This window comes from Lissotriton vulgaris, chromosome 3_1 (genome assembly GCF_964263255.1).
Source record: "Lissotriton vulgaris chromosome 3_1, aLisVul1.2, whole genome shotgun sequence".
Taxonomy (NCBI): Eukaryota; Metazoa; Chordata; class Amphibia; order Caudata; family Salamandridae; genus Lissotriton; species Lissotriton vulgaris.
This window is the reverse complement of record NC_141689.1, coordinates 2,017,220,884-2,017,247,285: the sequence shown is the minus strand read 5'-3', so window position 1 is coordinate 2,017,247,285 and position 26,402 is coordinate 2,017,220,884. Positions and strand designations below refer to the sequence as shown.

Here is a 26,402-nt window from a genome sequence, read left to right as displayed (position 1 = left end):
TGGTGCCTACAGGGAGGGGAATGGAAAAAGGCAAATGAACCCGCTTATGTACATTAATTTTTCTAATTTCCACAGTCGCCGCTTTTTACATAAGAAAGTTCATTTCCTAATCGACGGGTGTACATATAAACATGTGGTTGATGAAGATTTGTCAATACTAGCAGATTGCATATAAACATGAGCAGTCGATGTGATTGGCAGAATGCAATACATAGAAGTTTTCATTTGTTGGGTTACTACTAGCCTAGGGTGCAGCATACTACACAGTATAAATGCTTCTGACTTTCTAATCAATGTACAGCTCTAAAGGTGACCGACAAACATTTTGAAAACAATACCAAGTGGTTGAGGGAGGAATTCAGTCCAATATATCTTCGTCACAGTGTCTTTTTAGCAGTGAGCCATCACTGGTAGGCTCTCGTCCGTATCTTTTCGTTGGCGCTGTTGAGCACCGGCGGTGGAGCTATAGGTCCAGCTCGGATCTATCCTTACGCGTTGCAGGGTGCGGTCAGTCCTCTGCTGTTAGACCACAGTCCTGTTCCCTAACCAATCCCTTTGGTGGTGCCTTATGCTCGGCACCTATATTTCTTTTTACTTCCGTTTGCAAACCTCATTTCCACCTAAATGCTGTTTCTTCTTTCTGAGTCAAAAAGTCATGTGGAAAAAGAGGGGGTTGTTGGATAGTCGAGGGAAGAGAGGGCGGAGTGGGGTCAGATCCTTTCGGACACTTCCAAGGGACCAAGGGAGCAAAGGATAACGAGCAGGCAGGCCCATCAATCGGGTTCAAAAAGGGGATGAAGACTTCAGGCACACGTGGGTTAGCAGACTGAGGGCTTCAGGGCAGCCCGTCAAGTTTCATTTTCCACATTTGAAATTGCTGTCTCGTCCCGTATCTTGTTGCTCTGCAGCTCCACCTTTGGTCGAGGTCACATGTGTCTCAAGATCTGCAGCCAGGCTGTACGTCACGTCCGACCCTTCTCCTCCAGTGATCGTATATCTTTGAATAGGTACAAAAACAAGCTTTAGAGAACTGGCAGGAGAAGACATTTATGCATGTGAATTCCTCCTTCAATCCTACGCACTTGGGAGATACGTCATTGGTCACAGTCAGAAGTCTATTACCATGCAGTGTATATGTCGGCATTCCTACTGAGTTCATGCCAAGTTTATTCATCGTCTATTCATGACACAAATGGAGAGAAATCAGACTCCTATCAACTGCGCATTTCATCAAATTCAACATTTCGGAACCTCCAGCGGAGACTTGTCTTTCAAACCCGAGCCTTAACAGTCTAACATTTCCCTTCAGAGCGGGTTAACCTTTTCAAACAGGGCGGGGGTGAAACAGACTTTCATCGAGGAGCGACAGTTAATCAAGGCCATCAGTTCTGATATGGTGCAGGGGTCAATGGGAGAAGCGGGGACGCTTTGAACATTCGCGCTTGAGTACATAAGGGTGGGGCAACCTGGACATTGGGGATCAATCTGGGCATTGGGGATCGTATTTCTAACGAACTGAAGAATAGGAAGCCATTGACATGTAGTCCCCCCTATAAAAGGCCAGATTGGGGGGTATCAGTCGTCTTACCTGCCCTTTCTTTCTTAGCCAATTCAAGTTCATTTATTTTGCAGAAAGGAGAGGTAGTAATATGGCAAGTCACAATCGTTTTAGTTTCTGTCAATTTTGCTGAACACCTTTGCGTTCAAAAAAAGGACCCAATTAGACTGGTGCCGACGGGGCACAATATTACCACGAAAAGGAAGAGGGAATAGGGAGACTCTCATAGAGAGTGAGAGTCGTCCGCAACCTAAACGAGCCATTCGGTACACGCATGACATGTAGAGAGAGAGAGAGAGAGAGATAGAGAGGGAAAGAGAGAGAGAGAGAGGGAGAGAGACACGTGTACAGTAATGGGTCATTTAGTGTGCTCACAACACAGAACAGCAGGGGTCAGGTAACACAGAGACGCGAACAGAGGGGAGACATAAACCCATACATTACATACACACAAACTCAGTCAAAGGAAGACAGTACATGTATTACATACAAAAAGGTTCATGACAAAACATAAAACAGTTATTGGCCAAAAAAAAAAAAAAAGATCGCTTTCTGCATGCTGCGTATCTTTAGTATCCTATTTGTCTACGTGCTGAGCTCTTTTTACCTTTTCCTCCTTTTTCTTTCGTTTGCTATCTTTGCGAGCGTTCTCGATCGCTAATACTTACACCTCGGTCAGTTGGTCAGGAATTAACCTGGTCGGGCTATTGCCCACGGTTGGATCTTGAACCACTCTTTTGTTTCTTCTTTTGGCAAGAAGTTCTCCAGGCTGAGGCAACGGAGGGCATTAATCGGGAGAACAGTCGGACAGCTTGGCTATATCTATAAAAGTGTGAGAAGGAGGTGGTACATTTTTGAACATCAACATCATTCCTACTTTTCCAGACGGGTGGTGCCTAGGTAAACCTTACCCCGGAACTTTCCTTGTCCTTTCCCTATCTAGTAAAACGTCATAGTTGCACTATCTGGCGTGCTGGTTCGAGTCAAATTCTGTCATACAGTACTAACCCGTCAAGTTTCTATGTCAGTCCATTCTCCCAGTCGCTACGTTCTAAGGAGGAACAGTCATATCTAAGTCGACGCCTTTCAAAGCTCGCTAGCATAAGTACTATGCTCAGATCCCCTTTTTCTCCTTCTGTCGGTCGTTCGACCATCGCTCTTCCATACTTCAACCGATGTTCCGACGTGACCTGCAGAAGGGAGGAGAAAGAAGGGGGTGGGGGCAGCATTCAAAGCACATCAGCGCGCAATAATCCGAAAATGTTTTTACCTACCACATACTCGACCCATCTCCACGGGGTGCATCCTCTACCATCTCGGCGTTTAAGCCCAGAGGGACCAGGAGGGTTAGATAGATAATCATCGATGGTCTGCGTATCTACATGAATCACTTGATCGTGGCCTTTTAGGTCATGTGCAAGGGTGGTGGTCAGGTGGCATTTCTTCGGTATCGCTTAAGGGCGTCTAAAACACTTTTCCGGCTGCCTGTGACACATAATGTAGCTGCTAAATATCGGGCCTTTTTAACCTTCAACCTTAATCATGCTGCATGTATTTTACTTATATCGGTGACAGTAGCCATACATTTCGAAACTCATCAATCCAAACGCTACAATTATTTTTGCGTGTTCAAAAAACCTTTAATGAAAATGTTGGCGCACAAATACGGGCCTACAACCCAGTGGGCCGGCTACGGAGCAGACTGGAACTGTGCATAAGAGGAACGAAGTTGGTGGCCATTTATTCCATAATATAAAGTGCAGCAGTGTAATAAAATTGTATCGAAATTCATTGGGAGCAAGCATCATAAATGTCAAATTCGAACTTTCAATAACCATTAGTTTCAAACTTTAACTATTCACTCAGTACCTATCGTGCATCAATCCATTGAAAAATCACGTAACCAGTATTCATCTTATGCTGAATTCATTGTTGAGATACATGATCAATACCCATCTCATATCTGTTCATTATCCATCCACATAATTAGTACCCACCCTATATCAGTTCATTGTCCCAACAAATAATCAATACCCATCTTACATCGCTTTCTTTTCCAAACACATAATCAATATCCATTTTATCTATTTTCATTGTCCAAAAACTGCATATTTATCTTGAAACATCAAGGCTGAGCAATCAGGGTGCAACAAGGAGTTGAAAGTTTCATTTTGTATCGGCGACATTTTGGGCGAGGTCAGGCAAGTCCCAGTATAGTCAGATTGTCTCTACTGACTCGTGGTTGGACCAGAACCTTCTTTTGGCAGTTCAAAAAGTTTTTCGTAATAGGGTAACAGACTAGCGATATGAGCCATCAGTCAAAAAGTGGGGAGGGAGGCAACAATCTTTCCTACCGGGTCATTCTGGTGTTCCACCGGAACTGAACAAATCTGTATCTTTGCAGGATTTTTAGTCATTTCCAAACTGAGGCTGGCGCCGGCAGGAGTGCGCCGACGTCTCGTGGCTCCATCGGAGGACGGGTGCGGGGGGCGCCTCGTGGAGAGGTCGCACCCCCGGCTCTTTTAGAATCTTCAAGGTCGAGGAGCGCAGGGCGTGTGCCAGTCCCGGGCAAAAAAAAACACCTTTTGATATGGACCCTCTTTGAGCAGGAGCGTTGGGGTGTCGCTGGAAGCCTCCACCTGGAGGGGGGTGGGGGAGGCTCGTTCGCGCCGCCTCCCCCTTCCAGCGACCCCGCGCCATTTCTTGGCTCCACCACTTTGGTATGGCCGTACCAGGCAATGAAGAGCGGCCAGACCAGGCGGGACTACCTGCAACTCGCAAGCGTTGCCGCTGAAGGGGCTACCTGCAACTCTCCAGGGTTATCGCGGCCGGACCCCTTTGGCCTCGGCCTCTGGCCGGACTGGGAGAGAGAGAGAGGAGGGTCGAGGACACAGACATTCCCCCCCCTGCAACTCTCCTGTGTTGTCGTAGCAATCCCCCTGGCCGGGTTCCGCTGGCCTCGGCCTCTCCTCCGGCTACACCCTACGTGATGATCTCCTGGCCGACGGTTGGCAGCAGGACCCGCCCTATATATACTGTTTCCTGCTGGGCGTAGCCGTAAGCCTGTTGCATTTTGGAAGTTTCCAGAAAAAGGGGCGGATGTCTGGTGACTTGTGTATTTCCCATTTTGCCGTTATTTGGGCGTGGCAGACGGTGGGACAGGCACGTTTGGGGCAGTGAGGGGCGATGAAGCCTCGTTGCCTCGTGGCCGTTGCAATGTCACGCTTGGTTTTTCTTACTGTTCTCTGGATTCTTATTATGGGCTTATTTCTAACGTTTCTTGTTTCTAGGACAATAATAGGTTTCATCATTACGTATTGTTATCGTTTCTTTGTTCGTTATTTAAATAAAAGTTCATCAGTGGCCTACTGATTTCGTTTTCCTATGTCTTTCCTTTTTTTTTTTTTTTTTTCTCTTTTTAGTTTGTTTTTCCTTCCTTTCCAGTTTGTTTCATGCTAAAGTTTCTGTTAACAGGGTACGGTGATCACTTCATATTTTTATATGTCCTTTCATTAGGGGTACGCCTGGACGGACCAGGTGAGTTACCTCCAATAAATGGTCCGGGTGGAACTAGATTATCAATCAGTGGGGAGTGGGTAGGCCTGACGAATCATAAAGGGGCATCACCTACCCTTCTCTATCTGCAAAGACTAGACAGAATATTTCTATTCTACGTTATTTGCAAACAGAAAATACCTCAAACGAACAATTCCTTGAACAATAAATGTCCAGTCAATCAATCAATCAGTGGGGAGAAAAACAGGCATGACGGATTACAACGGGGACAAACGTCTGCATTACCTGCCCTTCGCTATCTGCAAAGGGAGACAGAATATTCCTATTCGTCTCTGTTTGTGGACAGGGAAGATCTCAAAGAGCAACAATCGATATTTAATCGATATCAAACAATCAGTGGGGAGAAAGGTAGGCATGACGAATCATAAAGGGGCATTACCTACCCTTCTCTATCTGCAAAGAGAGACGAACGTTCCTATTCGCCGCTGTTTGCAAACAGAGAATGTCTCGTTCTCAAGAAGAGAACCAATATTTCAAGTAGCAACCAAAGCTAAATGAACCAATAAACAAACAATATCAGCATTTAAATACCGATTCCAATACAATCAATCAATCAATCAGATGGATAAAACCATCCTACCAATCAGGCGTAAAAACGCCCTACTTAATCTTACCCGGACCGGACCATAAGGACAGTTCTTCGTCTTCCTCCTCCAGCGCCCGATCGTTCTCTTACTCCATGCAGCATTCCCGTGGGATTCCAGTCAGGACAATAGGTCACTCGAGAGAGGTCCGTTCAGAATCGGTGAAGTTCATTCAATCGGCAGCCGGACGAGGGCCCTCTCAAGGCAGGTATACTCCAATCATTTAGATGTTCACCTCATCGTCTTGATCTCTCTTACTGGACCTTATGTCACTGATGGACCCCGCGTTGGGACGCCAATTGTGGAAAGTCAGCCCAAATTACAACCGATGCCCAGGCTGCTGGCGCAAGACGCCTCTTAGTTCCCATCCTGAATAGTTACCAAATAAAGAGACGGGCGCTGGAGGCAGGAATACAAGAACAGAGTTTTATTTCTCATGAGGAGAGCCTGTCATTTCGGACACGAAACACAGTGTCTTTCGGGAGGTGCTCTAACAAGTTCTCTGAGACATCGCCTTTTATACCTTACAAACATTCCTTATTACAATAACGACATTGTGAAACAAGGAAAAGACATCCCCGACCCTCGTGTCAATCCCACCCCCCACATGCATCCACAATAGAGGTCCTCAACCTGCTGATAAGAGGAGGGGGCTATCACGCAGCTGAGTGTTCCGCCGATTCTTAGGATGTGTGCGCCTGATCGTATCCCAGGGGGTGGGGAGGCCAGGATCAATAGTGGGCCCTTTGAAGAGGAGCGACTCCACACAATAGGGGGCAGTAAACTGTATCTCCCGGCTTAGGCGATGGCCTCGGAACTGTGTGGACAATCGGACTCGGTGGAAGGGGTTATCAAAGGAGAGGTATTCATGCCGCGTGGACAATCAAGCGCAGAGGGAGAGTTAACCAACAGAGGGGTATTCATAAAAGGAAAGGAGGTGTTGGTCAGGCGCGAGCGTGACTCCCAAGGACAGAGTCGCACAGAGAGAGAGGTCTTATGACCCGTGCATGAGAGAGCGGGGGCAGTCAGGTACAGCTGGGGGGGGGGTTATGTCAGCTGAGGCGAAGGATGCTTCTTCAAGAGGAAATGGGGGGTGCGTGGGTCAAGCAGGAGGGTTACTTTTCAGAGCAGGGTCGCGCAGAGGGAGAGGGTTTTATGGTCCATGCATGTGAGAGGGGGGGTGTTCAAATACGCGCAGGAGGGAAGCCGGGGATTCCAACGAGCGGGCAAAAAGGCCATGGTGCCTAAAATGGCTGTCATGTACATATGGGCACGGGCTTTTACTGGCGGAATGATGCGGTCAATGTTTCACGGTATTCATGGTGCCTACAGGGAGGGGAATGGAAAAAGGCAAATGAACGCCGCTTATGTACATTAATTTTTCTAATTTCCACATATCTATCTATCTATCTATCTATCTATCTATCTATCTATCTATCTATCTATCTATCTATCTATCTATCTATCTATCTATCTAACTATCTAAGTACCTTTGACACAGTCGGATAAATGTGCACAAAACATTACAAAAAAAGGTTCATCTTGTTTGTGTTTGACATCTTTGCTTTTTTTTAACATGTTTGTATGAATTTTCATAACTTTACAGCTCCTATGATCAGTTGCTTGTAGTACATACATTTTACCACAATAATTCACATAATAATGTACAAGACAAAAAGGAAATATACTCTGAGCGATAATAGAAAGTATTTCGATGTCCCAACATTGCCAACCAATAATGCCAACAGTTCTATGTCTATTATCTTGCAATGTTCAATATGACGTCTTCCTTGTCATACCTATAATGTTTTATGAGTTGCGACAAAATTACCCCCCCCACTATTCACCCCTCCACAAAAACATGTCATAAACAAAAACTAACTCCCCCTCCCCTTCTACAGGCTCAGTATTACATTTCTATATGCGTTTGACAGTCAGCAATACAATATGTACATTTGCATAAAGAGACACAGTTGCAACCGACATCTTTGCTTTAAATTGCAGAAAAAATAATGAACAGAAATACAGCAAACTTGGATTAAATACAGAGTTATTCATGGAAAAGCATTTAATTGTCTTGTTCTAAATCCCTTCAGTAGCTTTTGAGAAATAAGCACCACAAAAATGTTTGATGGGCTTGAAAGGTTAAAGGGGCATATTATCAAGAAACGGCGTTAAATTTATCGCCGTTTTAGCTGCAGAAACTGCAGTTAAAGCGGCGATAATGGGCTTGATAATATGCCCTTGTGAATGCCCATAGAAGACCATTGTGATGTGGCCTGGCTCCACGTTCCATGTTCCAGCGTGGAACCAGGTCCACTGAGGGTTCTGATTTGGGCAGTTGGTGACAGTAGTCCGATGGATGGGGTTTCTCATTAAAGCCTCTCTTAAACTTCACCTTTATGTGCCTGCTTCACTTTGCTACACTATGTCCAGGGTGGATGATTCTGGATAAAGGTCTCAAAAACAATGAGATTGGTAAATGGAGAGATAAAGAGTTATCTCTTCAGCAAAAAAGTCTATGTAGATGTTCACAGGTCAAGTAAGGTAATTAGTTTCAAAGTTGGTGACAAAGTAAAATTTAAAGCTCCTGTTGGGTGTCAGAACTGGCCCAAATTCACTAATGTAAAAAGTGTGATTAAACTTTTCAAAAATGCGGTGAAAACTGATGATGGTCGCATTTGGAACCATAGTTGTGTTGTTCATGTAGGGGTTGGTAAAGAGATTGTTCCTGAGCCTGAATCTTCAGTGGGAATTTCGTTTGGTGCTTGTTCAAAATCTGAGCCTACTCGCAAGAGTTATAAGGTCCAAAAACCTCACAATTATCTGCATGATTTTGTCAGATTTTAATTGTTCTTTTAGTTCAGGCTAGAGATGTGTTTTCTTCTTATTCTTTGCATTTCAGGAGGAAGAACGATTGTGTTTACATTCTGAGGTTCCTATTTTTGTTACTTGCTGTTAATTTATCATTTCTGAAGATAATTGTATTTCAAGTTCAAAATTGTATTTCAAATTTAAGAGGTAAGAAGTGTGATGTGGCCTGGCTCCACGTTCCACGTTCACTTTGCTACACCCATGTTCTGGTGTGAACATGGACTTCTATTGGAATTCTTTAGCGGCTGTTTCTTGCTGCTAAAGTGGCGATAACTTTAATGCCGTTCTTGATAATATGCCCCGAAAGAGAGTTAGAGATAGCATGACAGTTGTTTTTTAATTTGTTGTAAATTCAGCTCCATTTGACAAATTCGCACAAAATGTTGCAGACTTTTACCATGGTTCTCGTACTGTTGGTGTGCTTTTTAATTAGCGCAGATTTGAGAATCAGTAGAGATTTAAAAGGGGGTCCAAAAAGGTGTTAGTTTGCAAACAAATAAGACATCATTTGACACATCCATTTGAAATTTGGAAGAGATGTGGCATGTTGGGTCGTCTGTGTGTATGGCAAGTTTCATGTCGATTCATCAAGCGGGGGTAGTTGAAAAGGAGGGCAAAAACGTTTTCCTGTGCTAATAACATAGGTCTTGTTTAATGAATGTGAATGCAATTTTGCAAATCAGGCCTCATGCGGGCATCTCAGTTTTTATGAGGTGGGGGCAAAATCAAAGGGGTGGGGGGGTCACAAAAACCTTTGATTTGCTAATAACTTTTGGAGACTCTTTTTAAAGCCAAAAATGGCTTTATTTTAGATGTCTCCCACCTGACCTTCAATGGTAGTCAATGGGAAAAATACATTCTCCTGTAAATCTCACATGTTTGTGTTCTTAAATGTTGGCGTGTATGCTTTGGAATGGATTTAGGGATCTGCACAGAGCTTGGCAGACACTCTTTTCAGTTTAAGTTTTATGTTAATCTGTCAAGTGGGAAACATTTAAACCGGTAGTTAAAAAAGCAGAGGTTCTGATTTTAACTCCCACAAGAATTGTTGCTCTCTGCTACAGAAAACATGTCAAGAGGAATTACACCAGACTTGGCATGACAATAGAACTTAAGTCCTCAAAGTGCCATTGTTTGGTTTTGTGTCATTTAGGGCAGTACTTTTTGAGGAATTATAATACAAAAAGGTGTAGGTGGGCTTGAAAAGGATAAACACTGAGATAACTGGACATTAACTCGGGGACAGTGCTTGAACCTGGTTTTATGAAAGTCGCAGACCTGCATTTGACAAGGGACCTTTTTGCAAACTTCTGAACTGGAATACAATGATAGAGCTTGTTTTGTAAAGAACGAGAAAGTCCCCTGCCTTACTATGTGTGATCTTGATATGCTAAACAATTTCACCAGCAAGTGACAGAATTTGATTAGTCAGCAGTAATCATTTAAAAATATAATAAATAATGTATTTTGTGGAGGTGTCGAACAGTGATTACAATTCAGAGTAAGGATACTGGTCGAATAACATTGGGTTTGGGTATTAAATTACATGGATTACCCCTCTGAGCTTTTCTTCACCATATAAAGTAATTAAATGGTCTTTAACTTCTACACAAAAGTGGCTATTAAGAGTGGATATCCACATTGTTAAGAACTACAAAGACATAGATTCTAAGAGTTTTAAAAACATGCTATGGTTAAAGACTGGATTTTGGGCCTACTGACCCTCGCCAAACATTGTAGTCCATTGTAGTATTGTAGTCCAAGTAACACAGGTAAGTAAAGGACATTCTTTGTTTGCACCTTCTGTCAATTCTCCACTAAAGGGTCAATAGTGGTGGAAGGTTCAATGAGAGAGAGACAGGGAGGGAGATGGGGTGGATTCATCCTAATATATTGACACATATTAATATATGAAGAACTATAACATCAATAAAGAAAAAATGGAGTAATTACAACAGACCTGTATGCTTATTGTTCCCTGTTTCAATTGAATAGGAGTAATACTTTGCCTTTCTGTACTTCGTTTTTAATTATACAATTAGCAATGTTGTAGAGAATATTACTTATAGGTTATAAATTAAAAAAGATACAATAAGATAACATTTATGGTATTTACTGTGAATTGTTGACTGTTATGATATAATGCATGACACGTTCAATCCAATGTTCAGAAAGCTACGATTTAGAACATCTTAATGAGACAGCATTGTGTGAGCATAGCCTACTAACAAATTTGTATTTTCCCTGCAAATTGGTGAACTTCAGTAGAATAATCAGTTTGGACTATCTTTCCACTCTCAACCACCAAGATTTTCCTTGGTGGCATGCTTGGTGGCATGCTTCATCATAGGGTTCTTCCTGTCCCGCTACAGAACAGGGCGTCCCACGACCGACGAATACGTGGGAGCACTTTTGATCATATACTATGAAGAATTGGGAGATATAACAGTGAGAGGGTCTTATCTAATGGAAAACTAGAGTTGAAAATACCTGGCTAAATAGGAAAAAAGTGATGTATTCTGACCTCTAGCTAGTATATGATAAAAAGTGCTCCCACATATTAGAGTGAAAAGATATTCCAAACAACATGGACAGACTCTCGTTGATTGTTACAGTACGCATAGGAGGTAGAGTCCTCTGTTTCCTGACCTCTGTATCCCCCTACTCTTGGTTAACTTTAGTAGAAACCATGTTATTTTTAATGTTGGGTGCTCATGGATAAACCTTATCACTTATTCTTATCCTATAGTTGTCACTGCAGCATCCAAAAGGGTCGTTGTCTGTTTCTTCCTTTGCAATTTAATTGGGTACAGTTTTCATCTCCTTAAATGTTGGTGACCTTTAACACCATGATGACCATGGGATTTGAAGGTTTTTTTCAAACGTTCTCACTGTACTCTATACTTGTTTAAATACACAATGAACTATATGTCAGGATTTCTCTAGAACGAGTCTTGGATCTACTGAAATTAACATAAAAGGCAGAGAAAGTGACTGCCCTTAACAAATCTCTGTTTCTGGGTATATGCTGAGAGGAAGTGGCTAGCACATGACAAAGCACATTGATAGCTGGAGTCTCCATATTACAGGATACCTAAGTAAAATACTGAGTTTGTGTTCCACACAAAATAATCACTAATTCAGTCCCTGGGTCACTTAGTAACTCACTAATCTCACATTTGCAGTCTCTATTTGAGATTGTCTTAGACTGGGTAATAGAGCACAAGTAATTGAAATGACCATAATGTGAGTAAAGCTTTCTCTTGTATCACAGAAAATTGATAAACGAAGAAGAGAAGAGGCAGTGATGTTCAGTGTGTCAGTATATTGTCATGATATTCTTGAAGTTTGAAAATTAAACCTCACCCTCCGTACTGTTGGATGTAGGTTTCTGGACCTGGCAGATCTGATACCACAGAAGAACCCGGGAGGCTCTGCGCGCATCCTGGCCGCTGAGTTTCGGAATGTGCTGAACCAGTTGGGCTTCTTCATGGAGGACGAGGAGTTTGAGAAACTATGGAAGAGGTAACATGTGGTCCACCTTGGTGGGTGATGCTAGCATTAGAGCAGATACAATACCACACTAAATCTCTGCTGCTAATGGAGGAGTTTGTCAGTGCAGTAACAAATATTGGGCACAGCACGAGAAGGCACTGGGATAGCCGGCTGCAGGTGACCAATCCATACCATGTGCACCAAATCAGTGCAAGAGACAGTGTTGCAGTGGAAATCTTTGGGCCCATCTTTTCTCTACTCTCATCATATGTTTTAATTCTTCTGACACTCACTCGATCCTCCGATGGATCTTGTATTGTGCTACTAAGGGGTTTGATATAAGAGATTTAGCATCCGGATACTCAATGAGTATCAGGAATTGGATAACCAATTCACAAATTAATAATTAGATTCATGTATATGACTCTCAATACCAGACTATAAAAATAAAGAATTATCACTGCTAGTCTGAACCTTCTAAAGAAATTTAGCTGGACTAAACAAGCAAGCCAATAGTTCTGTTAAGGCAATCCAAAACAATACCATTCGTACCTGATGATTAGAAATCTATCAATGTCGAGCTTTCTCCGTCATTAATCAATTGGAATGCACAATCAACTTAAGGAGATAAGTCACAATCAACATAGACTCTGGTTTAGTCAAAGGTTAAATTTATCAAAGATATTCAAAGGGTTGTACATCATTGATCAACATTTAAGATCTAAAGAGTGCTAAACAATCGAATCACTTTAGCATTGCCATACGGTGACAAGAAGCTCTGGAAACCTCAGCAAAGACATGAGCTATAACAGCTCATTGGCAGTGCCACATTGATAAACGGTCCACGAATGGTGCACGCAGCGTATGCATCGGTCCAAAAGGAAGCACATAGAGTTCGCAAAGGTTCCCAAAGGCAATCTTTGATATCAGGTCTGGTTTGGATCGGGAAAATCAGAGTGAACTAGTCAGTCTGTTCAGCGTAATCCCCAAAAATCTATCTTCAACTTTCTCAAATCAATATATATTATAAACCTCTAGTTCTGGCAGTGATACCTCCTTGGCCAAGTCATCGTGTCAGACCACCCAGTCCATTGGTCAGTTTGTGTAGGTTGGTTGTCATGAAACAAAAAGAAGACACATATTATAGAAAGAGGTGGTGTTGGTCACGTGAATTGTTAGGTCATGCGGTATATGTAAACTTCAAATTAAGGATCCTTTAGTAGTAGGCACATGGATAAGTTCAAGAGGACAGTTTCTCATAACAAATGTTTCCAATGCTCAACTTTTGTTGCAAACAGTCCTTGTAAGCAGGTGAGAACGCTTCAAGTAAGACGCAGTTTGGCTTCACATTGGAAGTTTATGAAACCTTCTCAATAAGGAAATACAGTGTAAGGAAAGAAGAAAATACAGGCCTCCTATATTTATTTTAAACGATGTGCTGAATATAAAGTAATGAAAAAATGCATTTCATGAATAAGAAAGATTCTCTACGATTCTTTCAATTTATAGGCACTCAGAACACATTATTCGTTATATTGTAAAGATCCCATATAGCTATGGCATATTACTGCATTTTCAAAGTATCAACATTTGATATTATTTAAATCATAATATATTAACATAATTTCTAATGATTTACATTAGTACATATATGAAAGTTAAAAGCTGAAGGTTTTGATTTGTTTGCGTTCAATATGATTATGTCTCTGTCTCTTATTTGTTGCACAATTTCACATATGGAATTCAGAATGAAACCTTCAATATCACAAGTACAATTATCTATTTCTTGTTAGATTTAATTAATTCTTCACACACATTATTATTTCAACAAGGATGGTTAGGAATCTTATAACACGTGAGTACTTCACTTTAACTTTTTAATACACATTGAAATAACAATTAAAGCGGATTAAACGTATGAATCTATTTTATTTAATGTATATGATTCCATCTTTGATGCAATTTATCTACATGCTTTCATGATGCAGTAACTATTTTTTCATGGCTCTTTGTCGTGTCGTTTATTCATGTGCCACTCAAGATGTCTTATTATCGGTTTAGGTATCTGTTAACACCATGCGTGTGGCGCATTTTCCCGCTGTGCGCTGACTTTTTAAAAAACCTGCGGGTCATGACGAGCTCAGCTCGTCATGAGCGTACGAGAGGTGTAACTCATGACGAGCTGAGCTCGTCATGAGCGTCGAAGGGGTTAAAGGATCTAGCTGCTTATAGGCTGCATCACCAGCAATTTCTACCTAAATGAAAAGTTGCTGATTCCAACAGAGTCTATCACTGCCAATGAAACAGTTATCTAGACTTTCATATCGATTGATAGTTTTTGCTAAAATAATATTAATCCATTTTGTTCTGATTGATTTTTCTGTGAGTTCTTTAGCTACTTCTTTTCCTTCCTCCTGTGCACAGTATCACTGTTGTCATTGAGCATCTATTCAATGCATCTCGTGCCCACCAATAATTGCAAATTCTGTGATGTGTCACATTGTAAAATTGGGACAATTGGCTTTGAATAATTCAAACGCACAATTTTTTTAAATTTCTTTTGTATTTTTATATAGCGCAAACTTGACCCTAAGGTATCCGGTATCAGTGCGCTTTACATGAGCACCATTTGCGTTACAGAAGGACACATTCAACTCTTTTTGTTAGGCACAGGGAAATTAACAGGTACATGCATCATTGGTGCCGTTTGCGATTCCTTAATTGCGAAAATTAAGGAATCGCAATTAAGGAATCGCAAACGGCAATGCATCAAAAAATCGCAAATGTTTTAGTGATTCTTTATTTTTCCTTAATTGCGATTCACATTTTGCGAATCGCAATTAAGGAAAATCTTCCCATTGATTCCTATGAGCCAAAAGGCCCATAGGAATCAATGGGAAGGCATTAACATTTTGCGATTTTCATTTTGCGATTCGCAATTTGTTAATGCATTTCAAGGGTGCTGAGGGGGGTCCAAAGGACCCCCTCCTGCACCCTTGAAATGTTTTTGTAAGTGCAAGTTTCACACACACATGTCCAAAGGACATGTGTGTGTGTAACATGACACTTTCAAAAATGCTTTTTTGAGCATTTTTGTAAGATTTCGCAAATTAACACGAGGTTCAACCTCGTGTTAATTTGCTCCCCCTATTTGCGAATTTGCAATTTTTTTTAACATTCATGCATTGCATTTAAGGAATCGCAAAAATGCGATTCCTTAAATGCAATCGCATTTTCTGAAATCGCAAAAAATAGCGATTTCTTGTACTTTTGCATTGATGCATCCCAAATAGGGATTTTGGAATCGCAAACGGACGAATTTTGCGATTCGCACCGTTTGCGACTCCAAAATCGCTTGATGCATGTGGCTGTAAGTGATTTGCCCACAATCCTAGGAGGTTGAGCATCGTTGCCGAGACTTGAACCCGGTTCCCCACATTCAAGGTAGACCGCTCTAGCAGTTAGGCCAGATCTCCTCCCCAATGATCACTCTGACGCACCTACCTATCTGTAGTTTATATAACTGCAAAAATAGGAATACTTTCAGTTCTCAGATTGCAGACTGCCATCTAAGAATGAGTATCATATTTGCTGAGTCACGCCAAATTCCACGTGTCAAGTAGATCTTTTAAAACGCCTCAACAGGCCAAGTCTGCCATCATGTTCTCATTGGTGCTGCTACCATCTAGGGTCACTATGAGGATTTGCTCCAAAGCTGAACGGAGGACAAAAATGGAAATCATGTTTTTAATGCTGACTCCCGTTTGGTCGGCAGGGGCATTCAGTTGAGAATAGCTCTTCTAAATTTGCTAAGACTGTGAGTGAGATTCTGATTATTTCAGAGTGTTTGCACCTGTCAGAATGTTTTCATACTTCTATACTAGAAGCAAACGATTAGACTATGAGTGTCCTTTTTCTCTTTCCATCTTTAGTGCTTTCAGAGGTGTGTAATGTGCCACTCAAACCCTAAGATTTCTCACTACTATCTCCTCCCCTTATGTTTGTCTTTCCTATGTCTCCAGGATGCTGTTCTAGCTCCTGTGTCCATAAAAGTCAAAGCCATTCATTTGACAAACTCCAAGCCTTTCTCGGCCATCTTTAAATTCTCCATGTTTAAGGGGCACTGGCCCTTTGATGTTCACTAGTGTGTCCTATTCTGCCATCACATGCTAATGAAGTCTGCTGACACTGGAGCAGAATGTAACCAGTGCAGTTGTCCATTATTTGCCTCGTGAATACATTTCTTCTATGTACTATTATCCCAGAGCGTATCGTGACTTCGTCTCCCAGAGGCATTTCTGACACCCCTGTAGATCCTTGGAAGGTCGTCTGGTCTCCGTCTGTGCTTCCACCACCATATTTGGATGCTAATGCGGCAGATTGTGGTTGTCAGACTCAACATCACCTGCAGAATTATGCGGCTCTTCCCCTTGTCTTGGGGCTAAAGTGAAGCCCACCTACAAAGTAGCTGCAGGTCTTCTATTCATGTCAGCTTCCTTAACCACGTTGACTATGAGGCTCTCAGTGGACATGCAAAGTTACCACCATGTAGTGTTTATACTGCTGTGTGTCCAATGACTACCAGCTACACACTGATTTGAAATTACAGAACGACCCCAGCAGTGTACCTGAGAGATTCAATCACAAAACACTTTGTGCATCTACATAAAATGAGGGCACGCAAAAACTGGCACTCATGCCTAGAAATAGCACAAACTCAGTAAAAGGAGATGTTACCGTGGGAAGATTGCATTTAAGGTTGCGGAAATATCACAATGAGTGTAAAGTTCACCTCTAAGCTTCATGAAGTGTGTTGAAGAGGAAGCGAAGACCTTTACCGGTGTACATCAGGTAACCCTGTGTCTTTGTAAAAGGACCCACTGGTTTCATTAGGAAACCATGTATGTTTTGCAACTAGATGTTGCAGTGTAGTTTTAAAATTGCTATTAAAAACAACTGCTATGTTCTAGAAAATGTTTTAAAATGTATCTGACGGGCAGACTTTTTGCCAACCCAAAAATTCTCTAATGCATCATTTCCTTTCTTTGCAGATATGATACTAATGGCACAGGAGTCCTGAAAGGAGATGCCCTCCTTAAACGTCTGGGCATCGAATTCCGAAATGCGTCTTCAAAGCACGCGGAGCCTTCGGGTAACCTGACTTTGTGTGTGGTTCGCACGGCTGCCATGTTTGAAGTGTAAAGTTTGAGAGGTTCTAGGAGACAGTAATGCTGTGCAAGGAATGAAGGTTGGCTTCTGCCTTTTGTCTGAATTCTCCATATTACTGGTATCAAATGAAAATGCCCTCTGTGGGCTAGTAGCCACTTATTTAGGCAGGATCATGCTTCTTAATCATGCATTTATTTATTTGGTGCTTTCTAAAAGCCTACATCAGGTCTGGCACAGATGCCCTAGCGCTGGATGCAGAGCCGTGGTTGAGGATCAGCATTCAGGCTAGACGCCAAGGAGCAAATATTATGAGAAAAGCGCAGTCATAGATATAAGAAAGCAGATATGTACTGTTGAATATTGGTGCCAACAATATCAAGATAGAAGACTACTGTGGACTGAATATTTAGGGACAAAAATTGAAAGGTAAGTGCATACAGGGACGTATAGATTTACTATTCCAAACTCCACATCTACCTACCTTGAAGATGTATGTAGCACGCCTAAAAACATAAATATGTGCCATGTAATGTTACATGGTCACATGTGGGAACCAGTAGTTTGCCCCAGTGTACAGATCACAGCTAAATAGGCCAAAAGCAGACCTACAGTGTCTAGCTTGAACATTTTCAAAAAGACTGATTGAGACTTGTTTGTCTGTTTGGTGTTAGCATGCAGGCAACGGTCTCAAATACCTTTGCAAGTCAAGCCAAGGAGAAACAGGGGCGGGTCCTACATTTGGATGTCTGGGGTACATATATGCATCGCAAAGGAAGGGAGGAAGGGAGAGAGGATGACGTTTGTAAACTGCTCTGCTGCGCTCCCTGTGCATATTTTAACAATATTAGTTGAGAAGGCTCGGATTTGCCTGGGTTTGTGGGCGGAGTAAGGACCTCTGGTGTCCCTCAAGCTGCCCTTTTGGCTGGGGTGGAAGCGCCCAGTAAGAAACTGGCTTTTACCAGCAACGACTGCCATAGCCCTCCCAGTCTGTGCACAGTAGCATGAGGCTGAAGGATACACAGGCAGGCCAATCCATCCCTGGGATGTATGGAGCATGTCGCTTACGGTAGAGTGGTGACTAGAGCCACGGTTGGTGGCTTCTTCCTCACACAGTACTCATAGGTGCTGGAAGTCTGGGTTTGGGGGGTGCTGCAGCGCCCTGAGACATAATCATGCTAGAGTTTAGAAGTTGAATGAGCAAAAATGATGCCTTTAGCTTTTTGTGTTTATCTTGTCACATTTGCTGACTGTTGTCGAATGTTCAATGTCAGGCTATGTTGTCTGACAAATTGCTGCTTATTCGAAAACCGGGGTGTACTTTTATTTCTGAGACTGCTAAGTGGGAAGATGTTGTAAAAGTAATCAAGATAACAATCCTACTGGGGTACAGGAAACGAAATTTGAATACCAGTAAATTAAATATACACTATTTCAAACTACAACAGCATTTAGGAAAGCATAAATGAAGCTCATTTTTTGTAATTCTGAAGTGAGGTGGAAACAAAAATTCTAATAGGAAGAAAAACAAATCAAGGCACTGTACTTGGTACTTTGCAAAAGAAATTCACTGAAACTCTATTTCCAAGCATTATCGTTTTTGTGCAATATAGTTTTATGGGCAAAACTTTGTCTATGCAAATTTATTGACCATTCTGATAGAAAGTGTGCTGTCTGTAGATGACAGTGGCCCACCACAGTAGTGCTCTTAAATGCACCACCAGCTACATACCACACCCTTAACACTCTCCTGCTGAATGGGTGTGGCAAATTTGCTACACTTATTTTTTTGTGAAGGGCACAAGTCCTAAGTAAAGAAGTGAGGGACGCTCAAAACAGGAAGTGACATCACAACAGGAAGTGATGCCACAAAAGGTAAACAAGCATTTACAATGCAATAGGTCTCGCAGCATTAAAGTTTGAGTTATTGGCATTGTGTATGACAATGCGTTGCATACATTTTTTGCAAACTTTGAATTGGTGAGCAGTGAGTGTGTGTGCAAGAGTACGCTGTTGCTCGCAGCTGTTATTCACACAGCTCTGATGATGCACCTCAGGCACGGGGCTGACGCAGTTATTCACACAGCTCTGATGATGCACCTCAGGCATGGGGCTGACGCAGTTATTATTCACACAGCTCTGATGATGCAACTCACGCACGGGGCTGACGCAGTTATTATTCACACAGCTCTGATGATGCACCTCAGATACGGGCTCACAACTGTTATTATTCACACAGCTGTAATGATGCACCTGAGCACGGGGCTGATGCAATTATTCACTCAGCACCGAAAGCTTCTGCCCAAATTAAGCGCTGCAGGCACAAAGTCTCATGTAAGCATATATAAAATAATACACCAGTATCTCTACTTTACATACCTATAAATGGTTTTTGGGACTCATCCCTCTTGGTTCCATTCCTGGTATTTCTGATTATAAGTGAATGATATTTGTTGGTTAAGTCCCATACCCTTAACTGAAGCAAAAACAGACTGCAAAAGTAAAACCCTGAAAGCATTGATTTGTTAAACGAATGGCCAGGTCTGGAGCCCTGCCATGCAATGATCTTCCACCTTAATTGGTAATGGCACAAACCTAATTTCTTATGTAGCATTTACTATTACTCAATTTCAAAGCACTCTAGTGTTGCCAAACGGAAAATAAATGTTTAATGAAAAGAACAATCAAAGTGAGATAAGCAAATTTCGCCTAGGATCACTCAATGCTGGTCCATGTCACCTGGGACTTCATGATCTACACCTGTACATTCCGTTTAGGAACAAGGTCGTCTTAGTAGCTAAATACAATTAGTTTAAAAGAGGCAGATGAAGATTGTTTCCCAGAATGCATGAAATTTTTCAGTGCATGACTAACCCAAGGACTTGTAACCTCGTGACTTGGAGTCATCTGTTAACCATATCTGCCACTGATCAGGTCACAAACATTGTCTTAGAAACAAACTTCTGTTTGACTGCCAAACTGATATAAAACAAGTTTTGGTTGGATTATTGGTAGGGCTACCGGAATTATGGAATTCTGCTGCCACTTATTTTTTCACATAATTATGGATTTGCTACATTTGCCGCATAATCCATCATCTGCAGCATAATTTCCAGATTTTGAGAAACCAAGAGACAATTCTGTTTGTGTTGCTCGCTGACTAATTGGGTAAGAATATTATTGTATATTATGTGGGGTGCCTTCCTGAGGAACCAGGTGAAAAGGTTAGCATGTGAACTAGTAGGTATGCTAATTTAAAGGTTACCAGTTCAGCTGACTCCAATAGCACTAAAACTTCCACTCACATTGGCTGAGAAGAGTCCGAGCAGCTACATTATAATCTGTTCAACCAGGAGACCTGGACTCTAATCTCTAGAAGCCCTCCCCGCCCCCCCTCGCACCCCTGACCAAATTGGAGAACACGTGTAAATCGATTACTTTCTGTGTGCCTTTTCGAGCATCTTCCCATACCTGGAGTGTTTATAACAGACTCTCGGAGTACGAAGCGCTATACTTAAACCTGGATATTATATCAAAGATGTCTAGAAAGGTCCTACGTCAGCCGATCCTGGAAATCCGATATGAAGATATTTGGCTTTTAGTCTCCAATAACCAAAAACCCCATATACGTCATTCCATTTATGACCTACTAACGGGAGAGCCTAGAAACAGCCTAATTATGCTTATTACAATAAAATAACTGGACATTTATGAGACATATGCAGAAGAATGGAATTTCCTATGCACCTATTAGCCCCTAATGAAAATGTAACGACATTTAGCCCCCCGCGCCCCAGATTAGTGAGGGGGAGGTCTCGGGGTCCCCTCCTTTTGTATGCAAAGCATGAGCCCCCCGTTTTGATGGCTCCATCCTCTCCCCCTCTCGTTATGTCGATGGCGGAGGCCCCGCTTGGCCAATTCCACCCTCTCAGCTGTCCCCAGAGTACACAATGGGCAAAGTATCTTTTGTGGCATTAACGGCTTTGCAAAGGGAGGGGGAGGGGCAGTTGAAGAAGTTGCAAAACAATGTGTGAGAAGCCGAGGATGTGGATTTCCCACACGGCCCAGCCTGCTCCCTCCGCCCCCACCCACGGCCGCCGCCCCCACCCCTGCAAGCGGCAGGTGCCCAACATTGGATTCTACGCCCCGCTGTTTGCGCCATCGAGGGAAGCCAATCTTTGTGGCATCACTGAGTGGGTGTGTCCCCCTCCCCGCCCTTAGACTTGCCTCGTCATAGGATGACCAAATCTACTGGAGAATTTGGAGGGATGAGGACGATCGATGTATTGATATTGAGGTAGAGCAGCATTGATCGCGTGCAGGGTGGCGAAAGCGCGTCTCATCCCTGCGCTTCATGCACATTCTGTTACCTGCATAACCGGCGCCCCCAGGGTCCACGCCAGTGTCCAGCACAGCAATAACCATCCCGCGGCCGTTGTACTCTGGGAATCGGGCGAGGAGGCACCCCCATCGTCACTGGCTCTACTGTCTGCTCTGCTTCCTGTGCGCTCGCAAAACGAAACCTATCGTGGGGCGGGACTTCCGTGTTGTGAAGCCCGCGCCCACGGAGTGCCTGGAGGAGTAGTGGTGACTCGGGGCTCCCATGCCCGGAGAGCCCAGCGGTCGGAGGCTGCACAAGTCCGGAGTGCCGGTGAGCGGAGCGGGGAGGGGCGGGGGGGGAGGAGAGGGGAGGGGTTGGTGCCTGTATCTGTGCATGTGTGCGTGTGCGTGTGTGGGGGGGGGGGAATGTCTCTCCGTGCGTGTGTGTGTATGCTTGTGTATGTGACAGCCGTACAGGGAGAGACAAGAGCGAGCTGAGACGAGCATGCAGAATTGTCTCCTTTCTCTTTGCACGCGGTGAAGGCAAAGCACGGACCATAGTGTAGCAGCTAATTAATAGATGAAAGCCCGGCGTCTAAAAATGGAAGCACTTGATCCTTTTTTAATAGAATATGCAGCTAGGCGGAGGGAATAAGATTATGATGAGCACGAGCAGTTTGGTGGATGAACGAAGGAGAAATAATACGATGAAAAGTCTCTCCGTGCGTGTGTGTGTGCTTGTGCATGTGTGCGCATGCGTGCAGGGAGAGGTGTGCCTGTATATGTTGGCGCTTCCCAGGAGACAGCCGCGCGCGTGGCCTGCGCCGATCGCCTTTTGAGAGAAGCGCGCCGCCGGCGCTGTCTCCTGGGAAGCAGAGTCAGTGACAAAAGATCTCGGCGAGTACAGTGCTTACGCACTGTATCGCTACGAGACCTAAAAAAGAAGTGGGGGGATGCGCAAAGGCATGGAGTGACGTCACGACCGGTAAAAAACATAAACTTCCATTAATGGAGGTGTATTGGGGCTGGTAGTTCCTGGCAAACGCAGCTGTGACGCACGCTTCTTAAGAGTCTTGCGTACTGGCCCAAAGTCTGCCCTCTGTTGCAGAGGTAGCAGTAGTGTGCACTCATCTTCTGTGCACCGTCTGCTGTGAGTAGTCTGCTTTTAAAAAGGCTTATGGGAGGTTAGTGTCTTTATATTGGGTATGTTTTTGCATGCAGTTAATGGCAAGAATACACTTTATTCCTCAGCAAGGGCATCTTTGCAGGGGGGACGGCCTCTACCCGGTAAAATAAGTTAAAATAAGCGAGGGGACGCCATCCACCCGCGTGGTACCCCGACTCGAGCCCTGTATTTGTGTGATGCTTGGATTTTCCACAATCCCTTTGACTTTGATGCTATAATATTATTGGCAGCTCCCCGGCTCTGAAAATCGTTCCAGCACGACTGGAGTGGGTCTCCCAAAGTAAGAATTCACAGATTTGGAAATCCAGAAAAAATAAAATAGTGTAAGTTCAGCAATCTGGCGTTTGGCAAGAATGGTGACTATTTGACACCCCTGTTGGATCACTTTCTTCTCCTTCAGTCACCGACAGAGCGCGCTCAAGAGACCCGACTCTCTCTCGCACTCGTCATGCCTCTAAACAGTCACACAGTTGTTTCACAAATATTCCAACAAATCACAGGCAGAGGTACCTTCGGAAACTCAATTCAATAGCCATGCTGGCAGCAAAGATACCCAGACAATCCACGCATCCTTCAAACACAGCAGCAGAGGACATCATCTCATCCTCATAGAGTACGAGTTGCACTTGCTTGCACCAACATCCTGAGACCACACGGTGGCGCTCATGCCCTATTCTAACACTCAGTTCTTACTGCCAGACCCTTGCTAACAAGAGGAAATATGAATAAACTCATTTCTGAACTGACATTTAGCCCACAATTGCTGAGTAACAATAAAGAGAAAGACAATTATTTTAGATACCGGAATAACTGGCTCCTTTCGGGGATAGTAAATCTGGGAGTTGGTGTTTAATTGTCTAAGTGTCAGCTTCAAATATATTTGATGACGTTTCAGATTAGTTTTTTGCGGCTGATGGCTCCTAGTGATGAAAGCCAGGAAAACTCTGCTTTGGCGTCAGACCTCTTAACAGATGAACAAAATATAAGTGAATGCAAAAGAAAGAAGACAAATACATGTCAAAATGCCCAAAGAGCATATGTGCAATTGAGTAGAGACTGAAAGAAGAGAGTAAATAGAATAAGATAACTTCATTCAGTGTATGCAATACATAAAAGTAAAGTGGTTAAATTACATGATCCTTAAGATAATAAAAAGTTAAATTGGAATGAATTACATACATAGGTGTTTACGCATTCTTCACGAGTGTCCAAAGGTATAGTAAAAGGAACTGGTAGCCTACCGTCCTCCTGTAGTTTTAGTGTTCTTGTCCTTCCTGTGCTGTTATAATATGTCTAATCTATGTTGAATAATGTCAATGTAGGCAATGTATTTACATATTTGCTGCTTTATGAATGTCTCAAGTAAAGATACGTTGGTAATACTTTTATTTGAGACAAACACTTAGACAACAGCAAGCAAAGTTGCTACCCGTGGTCTGCACAGAGCATCACCTACCAGGAAATGAGACGTAAACTCATAGGGCCGGATTCAGGAAGGAAACTTATGCGCAGTAAAGTTACGAGTGCGAAGTCTCCACACTTGTGGTGGAATCTCAGCACTCGGGGTGGAATCTCAGCACTCAGGTGGGAATCTCGGCAATCGGGGTGGAATCTCAGCACTCAGGCGGAATCTCAGCACTCGGGGCAGAATCTCAGCACTCACGTGGGAATCTCAGCACTCAGGTGGAATCTCAGCACTCGGGCGGAATCTCAGCACTCGGGCGGAATCTCAGCACTCGGGGCAGAATCTCAGCACTTAGGTGGGAATATCAGCACTCGGGCGGAATCTCAGCACTCGGGGCAGAATCTGAGGACTCAGGTGGGAATCTCAGCACTCAGGCGGAATCTCAGCACTCGGGGCAGAATCTCAGCACTCAGGTGGGAATCTCAGCACTCAGGCGGAATTTCAGCACTCGGGCGGAATCTCAGCACTCGAGGCGGAATCTCAGCACTCGGGGCAGAATCTCAGCACTCAGGTGGGAATCTCAGCACTCAGGCGGAATCTCAGCACTCGGGTGGAATCTCAGCACTCGGGCGGAATCTCAGCACTCGGGGCAGAATCTCAGCACTCGGGTGGGAATCTCAGCACTTAGGCGGAATCTCAGCACTCGGGCGGAATCTCAGCACTCGGGGCAGAATCTCAGCACTCGGGTGGGAATCTCAGCACTCAAAGTGGAATCTCAGCACTCGGGGCAGAATCTCAGCACTCGGGTGGGAATCTCAGCACTCAGGGTGGAATCTCAGGACTCGGGGCAGAGTCTCAGCACTCGGTGGGAATCTCAGCACTCAGGGTGGAATCTCAGCACTCGGGGTGGAATCTCAACACTCGGGGCAGAATCTCAGCACTCGGTGGGAATCTCAGCACTCAGGGTGGAATCTCAGCACTCGGGGTGGAATCTCAACACTCAGGGCAGAATCTCAGCACTTGGGTGGGAATCTCAGCACTCAGGGTGGAATCTAAGCACTCGGGGTGGAATCTCAGCACTCGGGCGGAATCTCAGCACTCGGGGTGGAATCTCAGTACTCGCGCGGAATCTCAGCACTGGGGTGGAATCTCAGCACTCAGGCGGAATCTCAGCACTCGGAGTGGAATCTCCGCATGGCGCACTCTCTGCAGTGCACCAATCAGAAATTCCACCCTAGTGCGAGGTTCTGCCACGAATGCGGGAATTCCGCACGAATGCGCAGACTCCACACTTGTAACTTTACTACGCTTTGTGAATCAGACCCACACTGTCATGTTGTCTTTACTTACAAGGTCTCAACCTTTCAAATTAAACACAACCTTTAGCCATCTCTGTCCTGGCTATCTCGTGTCTATAACACTTATTTTCTATTTTCCTGTTTCTTATGTGCAGGTCAAACGAGAGAAATGTCGAAAGCAGAACTGGAGCGAAAGGCGTCGCTTAGTATTGAAAAATGGCTGAAAGACAAATTTAGAGAAGGTTTTAAGAACATGAAAGAAGAATTTCAAAAGCTTGATAAACATAAAGTGGGCAAGGTATGGAGCCCTCCTAGTGGCTGTTTTAGTAATAGATAAACAACAGATCTCTCCAAAGGTCATACAGGTAACATTGATGCTGTGCTGCTTGCAGTAAAGTAGGTGATATTTTCTAAGAAACAGGCAGGTCTTTTTGCCTGAAATCTACATAGTAAGTTCAATGGTTTTTTTATTGCACTAAAACCTGAGGCATCTAAAGTATTAAATAACTTCTGTGATCAGAACCACTGCTTTGTACTCACAAGGAAGCCATCCAAACCACTCAGCAGTTGTGCAGCCCTATTTTATCATCTACTGATATGGCTCTCTTAAAAGGGCATGCTTATTATATTTAAAGTTATTCACTGAAGCCCACCCACAACACACTTAACAGTGCATTTTCTTTAAAAAGAAAAAAATCTTTTTTTCCATTTAAAATTGATCACTTGAAAATCTATGACAATATTATTTGCTGTCTTGAGATCCTAAGTGTGTGGGGGGTTCTTTCAACATTTTATTGTTCTGAACAATATGGTACCACCAGGAGGTAACCTTTGATGTCCATTATGCAAGAGGCTTTGACATTATCATGCCTGCAGATGTTTCCGCTTGGTGATGGCCGTCACGGTTTCCTAATTTTCTGCTGTCTCAGGAAGTTCAATG

The 26,402-nt window shown here is 43.4% G+C and overlaps 1 protein-coding gene and 1 pseudogene across 1 annotated transcript in view; one reads left to right on the top strand and one right to left on the bottom strand.

Moving 5' to 3' along the window:
- The window catches only part of LOC147728741 (EF-hand calcium-binding domain-containing protein 6-like), a 377,333-nt gene that overhangs the window by 132,930 nt on the left and 218,001 nt on the right, over window positions 1–26,402 (top strand). The window contains exons 6-8 of the mRNA XM_086962496.1: window positions 11,980–12,117; window positions 17,139–17,239; window positions 25,618–25,760. Coding sequence (XP_086818622.1) covers window positions 11,980–12,117; window positions 17,139–17,239; window positions 25,618–25,760 — 382 coding nt within the window. The remainder of the gene's footprint in view (window positions 1–11,979; window positions 12,118–17,138; window positions 17,240–25,617; window positions 25,761–26,402) is intronic.
- LOC147728742 (uncharacterized) lies at window positions 24,212–25,499 on the bottom strand (annotated as a pseudogene).